Genomic DNA, 16,690 nt, shown 5'->3' on the forward strand with positions numbered 1-16,690 from the left:
AAAGGGGGAGTGTGCTGTCACAGTATAGGGAGAGCAATTAGGGTCACATAACAATGTATGTATAAATTTTTGTATGAGAGACTGACTTGAATTGTAAACTTTCACTTAAACTACAACAATAAAAAAAAAATACTGAAAAATAAAAATAAAAATAGTATCAGCCATAGGCTCAGGAGTTCCCAGACCCCTCACTTCTGACATGCTGGCTCCCACTGCTCCCTGGGGTTCAGTTATTTGCTGGAACAACTCACAGAACTCACAGAAAGCACTATACTTGCAATTGTAGTTTTATTACAGCAAAAAGGATACAAATGAAAACACCCATAGGGCAAGGTCTGGGAGAGTTCCCCATGCAGAGCTTCCACGCATCAATGTCTTTCACCAACCAGGAAGCCCGTGGAGCTTCCATGTCCAGAGCTTTATTACATGGTCATGATTAATTGAATCTGCCCCCCCCATCTGATATCACCGTGTATAAACATGTGCAGTTAATGCTGATTCAGATCCATAAACACAGGGCTTCACGGAAGCAGCAGTCAAGAAATCAAACAATGTATTGCACTGGGCAAATCTGCTCCAAAAGATCTCTTTAAAGCTTTAAAAAGCAAAGATGTCACTTTGAGGACTAAGGTGCACCTGACCCAAGTCATGGTGTTTTCAGTCACCTCATATGCATGCAAAAGCTGGACAATGAATAAGGAAGACCAAAGAAGAATTGATGCCTTTGAATTATGGCGTTGGCAAAGAGTATTGAATATACCATGGACTGCCAGAAGAATGAACAAGTCTGTCTTGGAAGAAATACAGCCAGAGTGCTCCTTGGAAGCAAAGGTGGTGAGACTTCATCTCAAGTACTTAGGACAAGTTATCAGGAGGGACCAGTCCCTGGAGAAGGACATCATGGTTAGTAAGGTAGAGGGTCAGCGTAAAAGAGGAAGACCCTCAACAAGATGAATTGACACAGTGGCCGCAACATTGGGCCCAGGCATAGCAATGATTGTGAGGATGGTGCAGGACCGTCTCATTTCGTTCTGTTGTACATAGGGTCGCTATGAGTCGGAACCGACTTGACAACGCCTAACAACCTAACAAAAACAGTTTTACAAAGTGTTTTCACACATTGGCTCTTAAAAGTCCCCGGAGTCCTGGGATGACACTATTATTATTTCCTACTTTGCAGATGAGGAAGTTGAGCTTCAGGGAGAGGCAGTGACTTGCCCAAGGCCAGGGCTGAGCCCCCACGGGCTGACCACTCCACAGCTGCAGGCAGACACTGGGCTGTCAGTCAGTGAGCTGTGATGTGAGAGGCAGCACCCAGACCACCCTCTCAGAAACACTTCTGAGAGGAGGGAGGTGCAGATATGACTTTAGTCCCCAGTGGTCAAGACTCATAGGGTGACTTGGCTTAGCCAAAACCCCAGCCATGAACGCCTGGGAAATAGAGCAGTGGAAAGAACTGAGAGACAATTGGGGTCAAAGAGAAACTGTCAATTAGCTGAAGGAGAGAGAGCTACGCGCTCTTGATGTCCCCGCAGCACCTAGGAATAAGAGCGGCATCTGCCCGGAGCTTCTGTGAAGCTTGGGATTCAGGCTGAGCCAGAAGAGAGGCGGAACAGGGAACTAGTACTCTGGAGAGGCAAAAACATTTTGTCCTGAGTCCTCTCAGTCTGCGCAAGACAGGAAATTCCTCAACTCTCCCGAGGCAGCCAGCTTTCCCTGCCTCTGCAGCCCAGTCGGATCGACATCTGTGCATCACTAATCCTAGCCCCCAAGCCCACTTGGGGGGCCTCTGCCAAGGCCTCCAGGCTGCCCTCCAACAAAGGCAGCGATACTTGAGCTGGGGGAGGGGGCTTTGCGGAGCAGGGGGAGGAGCAGGGAGCCTGGGAGTCCCATCTGCCGGCTGTGCACCCTGGGAGTTGCCCCGTCCTGACCCCTTCACTCCGACCCCAGGCTCTTCTCACCATGCCTTCTCTGGAGTACTCCCTGTGCCCACCTATGCTGTTTCCTTCTAGCCTGTGGGCCTTCCCAGCCTCTCGCCATACACATGCCCAGAGGCTGGGCCGGGAGAGCTTTGCAGTGGGCCGTGTTTAGTTTTCAGTGGCAGCAAATAAAAATTCGGAGGTAAAATTGGCACTAGGCCCTTTTCAGTTCTATAAAGCACCAACCTGGACATGTACTCCTGTGGCTTCTGAGTTACCAGAGAAGACCTGGTGTCTGTGGCCCTGTGCTCCAAAATACCAGAGTCCTGTTACCCAAAACTTAGAGTTTAAGTTAGAGATATCCTAGCCCTTCTTACTCCCACCCCTGCCCCTGCCAAAAACAACAACAAAAGCTAAAAGTATTGAAAGTAAAAGCCACCTGGCTAGCAGACCAAGAGAAAGAGGAGCACCGGGCCCTGCACCAGGGCTACCCTGCATGTGACATGCGATGAGACAACAGACTCAGCCACTCTGCTGCCACTTCCCATTTGCTCATTTGAGGCAGGTTCAAAGCCCAGTTTGGGGGAGGCGTCCAAGAATAATGGAAAGCCTATCTGCTAATCCATCTCACAAAAGACTCAATGGGAGGGAATGGGCCAGCCTGCAGGCAGAGACCTCAGCTGGGTTTCGTCCCGATCTCAAGCCACTTGCTCACTAGCTCTCTCTCTCTCTCTGTCTCTCTCTGTCTCTGTCTCTCTCTGTCTCTCTCTCTCTCTCTCTCGCTCTCAGAGAGAGAGAATTTTTTTTCCAGTTTTTATTGAGGTGTTATTTATATACAGTAAACTGCACATATTTAAAGTGTTTGATTGGATAAATTTTACATGCACCCATGCAATTTCACCACAATTTTTAAAATGAACATCTTTACCACCCCCAAACATTTCCACATGCCCCTTTGCAATACAGCACCCCAACCCCCGCCCCCAGGCAACCACTGATCTGCTTTCTGTCACTATACTTTGCATTTTCTAAAATTTTATATAAATGGAACCATCCAGTATGTACTTTTTCTTTGTCCAGCTTCTTCAACTCAGCATAACTATTTTGAGATTTTTCTCCATATCATGGCATATATCTTTAGTTCATTCCTCTTTATTGATAAGTTGTGTTCCATTGTATGGATATATCACAATTTGTTTATTTATTCACCTGTTGATGGACATTTGCATTGTCTCCAGTTTGGGGCTCTAAAACCAGCGTGGAGGTGGCATCTGACCTCCTGTAACTTCACAAGGAGGAGGGAGAATCTAGATCAACAGCCCAAGGCTGATTCCTATGAGGCGGGGGGGTCAGACATGCCTCCTGTCTCCACTATCTTTACCAATTCTGACACCAATCGTCCCTCCCACAGCACTCTCTACTTCTCTGCTGGGTTCAATAATTCATTGCAATGGCCATACAGAACTCACAGACAATACCCACAATTATGGGGTTTATTAGGGAAGTAACAGGTTACAATTCAGGTTCAGGAACACTCAGGATACAGTTCTTCCATCAGGATAGCCTCGTCGCAGCAGAGCTCACAGGCACGCCTCTCTCTGGCCCTCAGCCTCTGCCCTGCCCTGCCCTGGAAAGTGTTACGAAGCTGTTTTAGCTTTGGCAATAAGTGACCCGAGGCACCCTACTCCACCAGTAAGCCTCCTGCCGGGAAGCCCACTACACCATCTCCTGCTGGTCTGTCCTGCTGCCGTTTCTCTGCCACCACTTCTCGCCATCTTCAGTGTTACTGCTGTCTCTCTTGGTCTCCTGGTTTCAGGAGCTTCTCAGCACAGGGGTCCCGGGTCCAAAGGACACGCTCCACTCTTAGCCCTTTTTCCTTGGTGATGGAATCCTCTCTTTCCCACCTCTGGGATGGCTCATTTTAAGCCTAGTGGGATGGCAAAACTGACCAATCCCTTTGATGGGCCATAATTACCTTATTTGCACAGTCCTGCCCAATCATTTGAGTGGGAGTTACAAGACCATGGTGAGAAAGGCCACACAAAAGCAACCCATCACACCATAGGGGCTATTGCAAAAAACAAAAAAAACTGCTAGAATGTTTGTGTACATGTTTTTGTATAGATATGTGCTTTCATTTTCTTGAGTAAATACCTAGGAGTAGAATGAATGAATCATTTGGTAAGTATACCTTTAACTTTTTAAGAAACTACCGAATGGTTTTCAGAAGGGTCTGTAACCATTTTACATTCCCACCAGCAGTGCATGAGAGTTCCAGTTGCTCCACATCCTTGCCAACACCAGTATTGGGATGTCTTTTTAATTTGAGGTGTCTAAAATCTCCTAAGATGGCAGTAGAGTACCCTGCAGTCATAGAAAAGAAGGAGGAAGCTCTTCAGTTATGTTTTATGAGAGAGAGCATGATTTATTGTTAAGTAAAAAAGCAAGAGGCCAATCATTGTGTAGAGTAAACTATCATTTTCTGTTTTAAAAAAAGAAAGTGAAAGAATACACGTATTTGCTTGTCTATGTTATACATATAGACTACCTCTGGCAAGATGAACAAGAAACAGAAAATTGATGGCCTCTGGGCAGAGACACTTGATAGCTGGGAGAGAGGGATGGGAGGGAGACTTTACACATACTCTTTGATACCTTTTGAATTTTGTGCCATGGGAATGTATCGCTTCTTCAAAAAAGTAAATAAAATTTAAGGAAAAAAATCTCGTAAGATTCCAAGTATTGGCTTCTTTCCCTTGAAGTTCTCCTGAGGAAACAGAGCCTAGGTTAGCCATGGCTCTGCAGAAGTCTGTGGTTCTTTCCCTGCTTTCAGGAAAGAGCACAGTTGTGCCAAGCAGAGAAACAGCGCACATCTTGTTCTGAATGATCTCCAGTTGAACCAGTTGCCACTGAGTTGATTCCGACTCATGGTGACCCCATGTGTATCAGAGTAGCACTGTGTTTCCTAGGATTTTCAAAGGCTGATTTTTTGTAAGTAGATCGCTAGGCTTTTCTTCAAGGTGCCTCTGGGTGGACTTGAACTTCTGACCTTTTGGTTAGCAGCCCAGTGCATTAACCGTTTGCATCACCCAGGGACTCAATGATCTCCCTGGCCACCAAAGCTTTATCTGTTAGCAGTCAGTTTCTGGTGGGAACCTGAGCCTTAAGACAGTCATTGTTGTACCAAGTAATCATTTAATCTGTGTTTGTTGAATGAACGAATGAATGTTCAACCCACATTCTGTTGTCTACCACAGAAAAGAAGAGTGACAGGAAGAGTGAATACCTTCTACCCGTGGCTCCCAGCAAGCCCATTGCGCCCGTCTTCCTGCAGGGCCTCTCTGATCTCAAAGTTATGGATGGAAGCCAGGTCACCATGACAGTCCAGGTGTCAGGTCTGTCTCTGCATCTCTCTTCTTGGGGTGTATGTGAAAATGGTCACGGCTGTAACATGGGCATTGTTCTCCAAGGGACCTCTCAGATCATTGATCCACCAGAAAATCAGCAAGAGGCTACCAGGCAACAGACCCAAAGGAAATGGTGACCTCTTGGCCTCTCTTTTCAACCTTCTCTGGGTAGGGTTTTCTGGATTCAGGGTTAAGTGGTGCAGGGGAAGAAGATAACCATGGCTAGACGGAAGAGGGATTGATTTGAAAACGTCATGTGGACAATGTAGCTGGAGGGTTTTGAAGACTGGTGCAAAGTCAAATTGTGTAAGAACTTCCTGACTCTTGGAAGATATTCTCAGTTGTTCTACCCAAATTGTAAGGTGAGAAGATGGAGCAGAGGTCCTTCTAAAACAGGGGCAGGGGTAACAAGAGCATGTGATTAGCATCCCAATCTGACTTACCGCAGTGCTTACTAGAGGTGAGGGAGAGAAGCCTGGGAGTCTCCTGGCACAGATCTGGTGTTTGGGGCCATCCCTGTAGTTTGTCGTTACTTGCATAAGTGGTTCTTGGCCCTCACAGCCCTGTTCAGCCACTGATCAGTCCCACTGACAACCTGGCCTCGCTTTCCCGGTGTCTCAATTCCTCTTGACTGCAGAAGCAGTAAAGATACGTTATGAGAGAACCCGGGGACATAGCCTTTTAGGGATCCTAGGATGAGCCCCCCGCTCCTGCAGGCTGGAGGCAACCCCGTGACAATCTGACAATCCCAGGCAGAGTGCTGCACCCCCCAGCCCCCACACACAGCCTGGGAAGTAAACACTGCAGCTGCTGTGCCACTCACAGAGCTCGGAGTCCTCACAGGCACGCTGGACCTGGTCTCCAGGCCTGTGATCTGCACAGCCTCCCTCAGCAGCCCATTCTGGGGACTGCTACCTTGTCCCAGACTTTTATCTGCCTCGCTCTGTTGTTATCATTGTTAGCTGCCGTCAAGTCGGCAGGGTTTTCATTGGCTGATTTTTCGGAAGTAGATCAGCAGGCCTTTCTTCCTAGTCCATCTTAGTCTGGAAGCTCTACTGAAACCTGTTCAGCATCATAGTCACACGCAGGCCTCCACCGACAGACAGGTAGTGGCTGTGCATGAGGTGCATTGGCCAGTGTGGCGCAAACAGTTAAGTGCTCGACTACTAGCCAAAAGGTTGGTGGTTTGAACCCACCCAAAGGCACCTCGGAAGACAAGCCTAGTGATCTGCTTCTGAAAGGTCACAGCCTTGAAAACCCTATGGAGTAGTTCTGCTCTGCACTCATGGGGTTGCAATGAGTCGGAATCAACTTGACAGCAACTAACAACACCTCCCACACAGAAGGTGAGAATTCTGTCACTGAACCACCACTAACCCCTTATCCTTCCGCAATCACAGCCTAATTGCTCAACTCTTAGTGCAGAGAAAACCCTCACAGGTGGCCATTGTTTTATACCCCAGAAAATTCGTAGAAACTTCCCCCCGCAAAAAAAAATTTCATAAAATCTGAAAATTCTATCCACCAAAGCCTATGCAAGCTGGTGCCCATCTTTAGCTGGGCACTACATTTGTATGGTAGCAACGAGAAATACTGATTTTCTTATGGTGAAAGTTGGCAGGGGAGCTGCCACATGGCTTGCTGTTTTGTGGGCTGGATGTGCTGTGGGAGGCAGTGCAGAGCAGAAAATACTTTAGCTTGAACCCAGTCATCCAGTTACCACTTGGTATTGTCAAGCATGATGAATTCTAATTTGAAAAACCTTTCTTCGTGGCTCTTCTTTTTCATCTCTGAAATCATATTTTTCACTTCTGGATTCTTTCTAGTTTCCCCAAACCAGTTGTTAAGTAATAATTATAATTAATGTTTCTGGAGTGCTTTCTTTGTGCAAAGTGCTGTTGTGAGCTGCTACTCTAATAGGCTGCTAGGGGGTGCTGTATCAACTCATTTCATCCTCTCAGCAAACCCATAAGGTAGATAATGGTATAAAAAATATATATATATATGTATATATATACCAATGGGGAAGCTGAAGCATAGAGAGCTTAGTACAGTATTTAGTAGAGTATTGAGTGCAGAATTGCCACATGGCCAGGGATGTACCTCCCTGACCAGTCCCCCTACCCCTTTCACACTCGCCTTCCTCCTGGTCCAGGGAACCCGCCTCCTGAGGTCATCTGGCTTCACAACGGGAAGGAGATCCAGGAGTCGGAAGACTTCCACTTCGAACAGCAGGGCACTCACCACAGCCTTTATATCCAGGAGGTGTTCCCAGAGGACACGGGCACGTACACCTGTGAAGCCTGGAACAGTGCAGGAGAGGTCCGCACGCAGGCCGTGCTCATGGTGCAAGGTGAGGCTGACCTTTCCATAAACTCTTTGGAGGTGAGGAAACCATGTGAGCCTGCGTTGTTCCCACTGTGGACCCTCGTCTCCCCTAGTCCCATCCCAGCCCCAGAGGCCAGCTTCCTAGCCTATGCCTCAAGCTCTGGCTGAGTGGGGCTGTCCTTCTCTGTCTTCTGTAAGTCCCTGCGCCCTCTGGGTTATTCGTGACAAGCTACAGAGTGCTAAGACAGAAATCGTGTAATGCTCCCAACAATTTGGCAGTGACAGCACTTTGAGGTGAATCATGAGCTTATTAGGGTCCTTGCCTCTAGAGAATTTATAGTTAAGAAGAGAGGCAAGGTAAGCATACATAAAGCAAGTGGAACTGTTAATCATATGCATCTGATGTAGATCATTAGAGTCCAGCCCAGTGTCCCCTGTACCTTCTGAGCTGCCTGCCCTTGTTTTGGATGTGCAACTTCATGTTAATATTACCCTCTGAGAATGTAACCAAGACAGACTAGCAACAAGAAGGATGTGCTGTATTTGAATACCCAATAGAAGTGATTTCTGACAGGCTATTTTTTGGGTATCCCGCTCTCTTTAAACCCTGAGAGTTGACACTGTCTGCTGAAAGACCTTCCTGCCTAACTCTGTTGTTGTTGTTGGGTGCCATCAAGTCGGTTCCGACGCATAGTAACCTCATGTGACAGAGTAGAACTGCCTTACAGGGTTTCATAGGCTGTAATCTCTATGGGAGCAGATCGCCAGGTCTTTTCTGCTACAGAGCAGCTGGTAGGTTTGAACCGCTGATCTTAACCATTGCATCACCAGGGCTCCTTCTCTCTAAGTCTACCCTTTGCCAACTTCTAGAGCCTCAGGATGGCACCCAGCCCTGGTTCATCAGCAAGCCTCGCTCGGTGACAGCCACCCTGGGCCAGAGCGTCCTCATATCCTGCGCCATTGCTGGTGACCCCTTTCCCACCGTGCACTGGCTCCGAGATGGCAAAGCCCTCTCCAAAGACAGCGGTCACTTTGAGGTGCTGCAGAACGAGGATGTGTTTACCCTGGTTCTAAAGAATGTGCAGCCCTGGCACGCCGGCCAGTACGAGATCCTGCTCAAGTGAGTCTGCATGCCCTGCCAACCTCCCTTAACCCCTGCCCCCCAAATTCCCAGCTTGCCTAACCTGGGACTGGGAAGCCAGAGGAAGCACAAACTAATGTAGGGCTTGTGCCTCAAGGTCAAGGAAGTGCAGTTCTAGTGCTGCTACAAGCGTTTGTTTCTTCTCGTTCAATGCGACATTTACTGAGAACCTTCCTTCTGAGCTCAGTTCCCCAGAGTCTCATGTTTTAGTTCACCCTAGATTTTGTTCCCCCTTTATCGGAAGTATGGAAAATATGAAGGAGGGAAGAATGGATTCAAATTGGAAAAGCGGGAGGATAGTCGGAGTACATTGTTAACTATTGCTACATAAATAAATTACCCCAACCCTTAGTGGCTTAAAACAGCAAATGTGTATTATCTCACAGTTTTTGTGAGTTGAGAATTTAGAAGTAGCTTATCTGAGTGATTTAAGCTCACGGTCTTAAATGAAGAGGTAGTCCAGATGTCAGCAGGGGTGGCAGTCTCTGAGGACTTGACTGAGGCTGGAAGATCTTCCAAGATGGCTCACTCACATGGCTGTTGGCAGGAGGCCTCAGCTCCTTGCCGTGTGGACCACACCACAGAGCTCCCTCAGCGTCGTCATGACCTGGCAGCTGCCTTTTCCTGGAGCAAGTGATCCAGGAGAGAGAACAAGCCGGAACCTAGAATGTCTTTAATGACCTACCCTCAGAAGCCACATGGCATCGCTTCTGCCATATTCACTAGATGTGAGCCACTAAGTCCTGCCCACACTCAGGGGGAGGGGAGTTAAGCTTCATCCCTTGAAAAGAGGAGTCTCAAAGATTGTGTGGATAGTTTAAAACCACCACAGGAACGTTAATAATCCCGTTCCTTTTTTCCACCTTTTCAAGGTCTTAGTAGGTTACCCTGGGACGGCGAGTTCCATGAAGGCATCTGCTATATTCCCCGTGCCCAGAACAGTGTCCGACCTATAGTAAGCATTTGGTAGATATTTGTTAAATGGAAGTGATCAAGTCCTTCCAACTTTTAAAATTCCCTGCTGACCCTGGATTGATGGGGACAGAATGCCTGCCCTGGGTGCTAGGGCTGGTGTCAGCATTGAAGAAGAGCCCTTGACTGCACCTTGACCCTGCACATGGGAGGTTGTGCTGCCTCCTGAGGGTAGTTGGACCTGCCCAGGCTCAGGTGCATGGCCACTTTCCAGGGGCTTCTCTCCTGGGTTTAATCGTTCCCATGTTCCAGGCTCTGAGCTACAGATAGCTCTGTAGCTGCATGCCAAGGCTGCTGCCACGATGGAGCCTTGTGCCTCCAGTAATTACAAAACCCAGTATGTACTCCACCCACCTGGGTCCTTTGTGGGTATGTGCTTTTGCTGCGTAACAAACCACCTCAATACTTAAAAAAAAAAAATAACAGTTACCATTGAGTGGATTCCAACTCATGGCAACTCCATGTGTACACAGTAGAACTGCTTCTTAGGGTTTTCAAGGCTGTGACCTTTCAGAAGCAGATCACCAGGCCTTTCTTCCAAGGTGCCTCTGGGTAAGTTCAAACTGCCAACCTTTCAGTCAATAGCCCAGAGTTTAACCATTTGTGCTACCCAGGGACCCTCCCCAGTACTTCAGCCAAAAACAAAAAAAATCTGTTGCCGTCGAGTTGATTCCAACTCACAGTGACTCTATAGATCAGAGTAGAACTGCCCCATAGAGTTTCTAAGGCTGTAATCTTTTACAGAAGCAGACTGCCATGTCTTTCTCCTGCAGAGTGGCTGGGGGGGTCGAACCACTGACCTTTCGGTTAGCAGCCAAGCCCTTAACCACTGCGCCACCAGTGCTCCTTCCTGAGTACTTAGTGGTTTTAAAAAATAGCCATTTATTATTTCTTAGGAGTATACAGGTCTGCTAGGCAATGTTGCTGATCTAGGCAGGGCTCGACGGATTTTAACAGAGCTCAATGACACATCTGTGGACAGCTGATGGGATGGCTCTGGGCCGGCTGGTTCCCCTACTACCATGAGCAGTATGCTCAGAACACATCAACTGCCTTTGCCTTATGCTTGAACCAGTTATTATCAGGAAGGCAAATCTGCCACCAAAATAGAGAGAATATATCCTGTTAATCCCCTAGGCTAGGACAAATAATGGAAGGTGATTATATGTCGAGATACTTGCTGCTGAGCTTGTCTGTATGAAAGGAGGAGTACTTTGAGACCATACTCATGTTAATCAAGACAGACAGCCTAGAAAAGAGAAGCTTTTAGTGGGATATTGGGGGGAAAAAAAAGAAAGACAGAGGCTTGGCAAGTGAGAAAAGGTTTGGCTGTTGAGGGCATGCTGGACAGGCTGAGCAAGAAAGAGTAGAGGAAAAGCAAAGCAAAGGACAGTGGGAGGAGAACCAGGCCAGAGTGAAGGGCTGTACCCGAGGTAACAGGCAGACTGGGGCCAGCCAGGGAGGGGACAGTTGTAAAACAGAGACTGACCCAGCTGCAACAGACTCCAGAAACTATCTCGCCACCTCCTCATTTAATAATGGGGGAAACCAAGGCTTCAGGGTCATGGGTTTACTCATGGCCACCCAAAGGCGAGTAGCAGAGCCCAGGCTTGAAAAACCAGCTGTCCATTACGTGCTTAATGCACGTGCCCTTCCATTCCTTGAGACCCAGCATAGGGCGCTTCTCTCAAGTGCACTGGGAACTTGAGGAACCTGGGAAATTATATGGAATTCTACACCCACGCAGCCCTTGCCTCTTTCTCCCTCCCCAAAGTCCAGCCTCTTCATTCCTTTGGGAGGCTGTTGCCCTGGTTTGGCTCTGTCCCCAGCTAAGAAGGAGCAAGTCTGTGGTAAGGTCTCCTGGGGAGCATGTGCCAGGCCTGCCAGGGACCTTGTTCTACAGGTTTTCTCATCCTGACAGAAGTCAGATCCAGGGCAGAATGCCTTTCAAGGAGGATGCCTGGAGGGCGGGGTGGGAGAGGAGAACGCAGGTCCTGTCCCTGCTGAAGTTGTGGGGTAGTTATGGGTGGGGAGTTTTTACCTATCTTCCCTTTCCCAGTCCCTGTCTCCTGTACCAAACGGGGAAAGGTCAAATTCCAATTGAAATATTGGAAATATTGATACTTGCCAGGAAATTAGTTCTTTAAACTAATTTTGCATATGAAATTCATTCCAGAAGTGAATGATGGAGAGTGGGAGGGGGCCCAAGGCTTTGTAACCAAAGATTGGGCTTCTATTCAGGGCTTGGGAAGCTGGGGCAACAAAGGGCATTGTTAGTTTATGAAAGGCACAACTTATCCCATATCCTGAGGCAGCACCTGGGCTGGGGAACCTCATCCTCAGCCCAGACTTCATGTTGTAACTGGGTGTTCACGGATGCCAAAGATGGCCCCTGTGGCTTGTCCTGCTGGTTCCTTTATCTGGCACTGGGTCCCAAGAGAGAAGCCTCTCTGACCTTTGGAGGCTCCAAATGAACCTGTGATTCATCTTTATATATATATATATATATATATGTATATATATATATGCTATTGCATCCAGTATTTCCAAAATATCATCATGCCAACATGTAATCAATATAAAAATTATTGAGATATGTTACTTTTGTGTGTGTGTGCTTTAGGTGAAAGTTTACAGAGTAAATGCGTTTCTCATTCAACAATTTATACACAAGTTGTTTTGTGACATTGGTTGCAATCCCCGTGATGTGTCAACGCTCTCCTCTTCCCCACCCCGGGGTTCCCCATTTCCATCTGCCCATTTTTCCTGTCCCTTTCAGCCTTCTCTTCATTGCTTTTGGGCAGATGTTGAAGGCCCAGCAGAGATTTAAGTTTATGGCTGCAGAAATAGTTACCTCCTAATTACTCCCCAAGGAGCCCTGGTGGCACAGTAGTTAGGTGCTTGAAAGGTCAGTGGTTCGAACCCACCAGCTGCTCCACAGGAGAAAGATGTAGCAGTTTGCTTCCATAAAGATTACATCCTTGGAAACCCTATGGGGCAGTTCTACTCTGTCTTACAGGGTCGCTGTGAATCAGAATTGCCTCAACAGCAATGATCCATTTAGTGGGCCAGTCATGGTACTCAAGTTCCTCACCTTTATTCTATCCCCTTCAGACTGCCCAGGGAGCCTCAGAGTGAGACCTGGGGGCAGGCTGGGCAAGATGCCTTACGGGGCTTTATCCTTGTCTGTGCTTCCCTCCTTGAGAGCAGGTAATGGAAAACACCAGAAGCTCCTATCTGCTTTTCCTGAGGGGAGATATAACTTATTCCAGCTCAAAGGTTGTGACTCCCACCATTTAACACCTCTGAGACATTGCCGGGGGTCAGACAGTGCCATCTGGTCAGTATCTCTCCTGATTTTTGCATCTGGATTGTGTTCTATGAGGAGATATCCAAAAGATCTACCGGAAGATACAATCCTTAAGCGCCTTGTCCTCCTGCCCCACACCATCCCGAGGCACCACAACCCTGAGCTTGAAAGAAAATTGGGAAAAGCCTGGCAGATGCAGGGGGCCAGGGCGCTGAGCCTTACCCCCATAATGGCCTCCTGTGGATAGCCTCCAAATTGACCCCCGCTCCATAAGCCTTTCTGAGTGTGAGTGCTGAGTTCTCAAGGAGCCCTCAGGGCCTTCCCAGGGCCTAGCACTTTTAGGAGGCCCCCAATTGCTGTTCGTTGAGCAGAGGAGCACCTTGGTTCCTAAAACTTCCTGGTCACAAGGAGAACCTGAGCTTCGAGGAGTGAAAGAGTGAAGGTCACTAGGAAGGTATCTGCATTGGCACAGCCTGGGGCAGCATGAGGGCACTGGGAGAGAGACAAAAGAGGGAACCCCATCAGGTGAGAGGTGGCAAAGATCAACCTCTCCTTGCTGCACGTGGGTCGCAGGCAACACCTAGGACCCCTGAGAATTATCTGCCATGCCACAGGCTACTAGCATCTGACCAGAGGTGGACTTCCGTTAGGAGGGAGGCCAGGCAGAGTGAGATCTGTTCATGTGGGTATGATTTACATGCATGCAAATATTCCCAAACGTGAGTGTGCATGTGCCAGGGCCTGTCACGTAGACCCCACATACGTGTGTATATGTGTGTGTGGTTGATATAGACATATACATGTAGACATGCATAAATACACACATATCCCAGAATACATTTGTACTGATGAGCACTGCATGATGGAGTAGGAAGGCCACAGGACTTGGATTTGGGTGGACCTGGATCCCAACCCTTTGCCCTACTGGTTAGCCCTGAGCTGAGGCAAAGTACTTAACCTTTATAAGCCTCATTTTTCTCACATAAAAAATGGAGTTGACCCCTATATCACAGAGCCGTCATAAAATTAAATGAGATGGGCCATGTAAGGACTCTGGACTCCCAGTCCCGGGGAGTGAGCGGGATGTGATCGCTGGCACTCAGAGACCCTGGCAGTCCCAGCACTGCCACCCCAAAACTCCTGAACATCCTTTCCTTCTCTTTAGAATGGGTATCTCTGTGCTATCCACCTCGCTGGGATGTCAGGAGGAGCAAGAAAGATAATGTGTGTAGAAGTTGGAGGGCGCCATGAAACAATACAGTCGTTATCATCTTGAAGAGTCCTCTGGCCCTCACACACCTGCACATCACCACCACCCCCCACCCTCCCCACCGGGTCTGGCCAAGCTCAGACACACCACCAGGTGGCAGCCTGGTGGGGCTGGAGGGATGATCTGCTACAAATCCACACAGCCCCTGCACTCAAGCTTGGTGCAGCCCTCTACCCTGAGCAGAGGGGGCCTGAGCTGTATACACCTCATGGGGGTGGGTTTCACACACCTGAGGAATCCGGGGCCCTCCCCACCTGAGAGAAGAAAATGGGTCACCCATGTAAGGAGACACTTATTAGGTTTCTAATACAGAAAGCTCTGATCTGGTCTAAGGGCATTGGCAGATGGATAGGGTGGAGAAGAGGGCTTTCATTTCACGAGCAGGAGAAGGGGAGGTAGCAGGAGAAGGAAGTGGCCACCTCTGTGTTAGGGGAACATGAAGTCCAACTCAGGGTACCCGACAGGCAGACCAGAGCCTCCCGCCCAGCCTGTGCAGCTCCACCACAGACCCCGCAACTTTCACCTTTATTTTTATCCTTTTATTGTCCAATCAGTATACTTACGGAAAAGAGGATAGAACATTCCTACTTCTGATGCCTATCTTACCTGTTATGCAGAAGCTTCTTTTTTCTTTTCATTTTAAACAAGAGTTAAGAAAACACAGGGTGAGGGAGCCAGACCCTAAATCTAAATCTGGGGTGGAAGTGTTGGGGTCACAACTGAGCCCGCGAGACCCATCTTCCCTGGTGGCCCGCCAGCCTGTAGCTGAGTCCACGCTGGCCTTGCCCTCTTCGCAGCCCTAGGCTGAGCAGCCCCTTTGCCCAGAAGCTTCTTCATCTTCACTGATCCTTTGAACTCTTCAGGAACCGGGTTGGTGAATGCAGTTGCCAGGTGTCACTGATGCTGCAGACCAGCCCTGCCAGACCCCTTTCACGGTGAGTGCTCCGGAGTTGCCCCGTGAGGCCCGCTCCACTGCCCACGCACCCACCCACCCATCCACCCACCCATCCACCTTTCTGTGGCCACCCTGCTTCCTCCTGGCCCCTGCAAGCCCGGCCTCGAAGCCTTGGATTGTTTGTATCCTCCAGCCAGAAGCTGCCAGAGCCGAGAGGGAGAGATTGGAAGGCGAATGAGGAAGGGAGCAGGGGAGGGGGGGGGAATTTTTTTTTTTTTTTTTTTTGCACACACCCTTATAAGGCTACTGAAGTCATTACCGATGTAATAACCCAACTAAGCAAGCGAGCTGCTCTCACCAATGTTCCCTTCTATAAACACAGCCTGGCCAGCCCCCATCTCCTCTCCCCCCTCCTCCCTACCCTCCCACCCTCAGGGATTTGCTCTCCCCTGATGTTTCTGTCTTACCCAGCCCCTTTTCCTCCTGCTACTTTGCTTTTTCCCTTCACTGGTTGCAGGGGGAGGGAGCCTGCCAGCTGTGAGGGCCTCTGTGGTGGAGGAGTTGGTGCTGATGGTGGTGGTGGTGACCGCTATGGGACCCTGAGGCCCGACTGGCCAGCAAGAGGGCAGAGTTGGCCAGAGGAGGAAGACGGTGAGGACGTGCGGGGGGTGCTGAAGAGGCGCGTGGAGACAAGGCAGCACACCGAGGAGGCGATTCGCCAGCAGGAGGTGGAGCAGCTGGACTTCCGTGACCTCCTGGGGAAGAAGGTGAGTACCAGGACTGTGTCGGAAAACGACCTGAAGGAGATCCCGGCTGAGCAGATGGATTTCCGCGCCAACCTGCAGCGGCAAGTGAAGCCAAAGACTGTGTCCGAGGAAGAGAGGAAGGTGCATAGCCCCCAGCAGGTGGACTTCCGCTCGGTCCTGGCCAAGAAGGGGACACCCAAGACCCCAGTGCCTGAGAAGGTGCCACCTCCAAAACCTACCACCCCAGATTTCCGTTCGGTGCTGGGCAGCAAGAAGAAATTACCGGCAGAGAATGGTAGCAGCGGTGCTGAAGCCTTGAATGCCAAAGGAGTGGAGAGCCCCAAGCCAGTAGGCAATGCACATTCAGAGTCCCTGAAACCCATGGGCAATGCCAAGCCAGCCGAGACCCTGAAACCCATGGGCAACGCCAAGCCAGCCGAGACCCTAAGACCTGTTGGCAATGTCAAGCCAGCTGAGACCCTCAAACCCGTGGGAAATGCCAAGCCAGCCGAGACCCCTAAACCCCTGGGCAACGCCAAGCCAGCTGAGACCCTGAGACCTGTTGGCAATACCAAGCCAGCTGAGACCCTGAAACCCCTGGGCAATGCCAAGCCAGCTGAGACCCTGAAACCCCTGGGTAATGCCAAGCCAGCTGAGACCCTGAAAGTCCTGGGCAATGCCAAGCCAGCCGAGACCCCGAAA

At 49.2% G+C, this 16,690-nt stretch overlaps 1 protein-coding gene across 5 annotated transcripts in view; it reads left to right on the plus strand.

The window, feature by feature from the left end:
- The window catches only part of MYLK (myosin light chain kinase), a 237,160-nt gene that overhangs the window by 117,130 nt on the left and 103,340 nt on the right, over positions 1–16,690 (plus strand). For 4 of the 5 annotated variants that reach the window (XM_004373618.2, XM_023728793.1, XM_004373619.2 and 1 more), the window contains 5 exons: positions 5,177–5,314; positions 7,482–7,679; positions 8,525–8,774; positions 15,211–15,282; positions 15,760–16,477. In XM_004373618.2, coding sequence (XP_004373675.1) covers positions 5,177–5,314; positions 7,482–7,679; positions 8,525–8,774; positions 15,211–15,282; positions 15,760–16,477 — 1,376 coding nt within the window. Of the gene's footprint in view, positions 1–5,176; positions 5,315–7,481; positions 7,680–8,524; positions 8,775–15,210; positions 15,283–15,759; positions 16,636–16,690 lie in introns of all 5 variants that reach the window. The other variant, XM_023728792.1, reaches the window with a different exon arrangement.

The sequence above is a fragment of the Trichechus manatus genome, unplaced genomic scaffold (assembly GCF_000243295.1).
Source record: "Trichechus manatus latirostris isolate Lorelei unplaced genomic scaffold, TriManLat1.0 scaffold00026, whole genome shotgun sequence".
Classification (NCBI taxonomy): domain Eukaryota; kingdom Metazoa; phylum Chordata; class Mammalia; order Sirenia; family Trichechidae; genus Trichechus; species Trichechus manatus.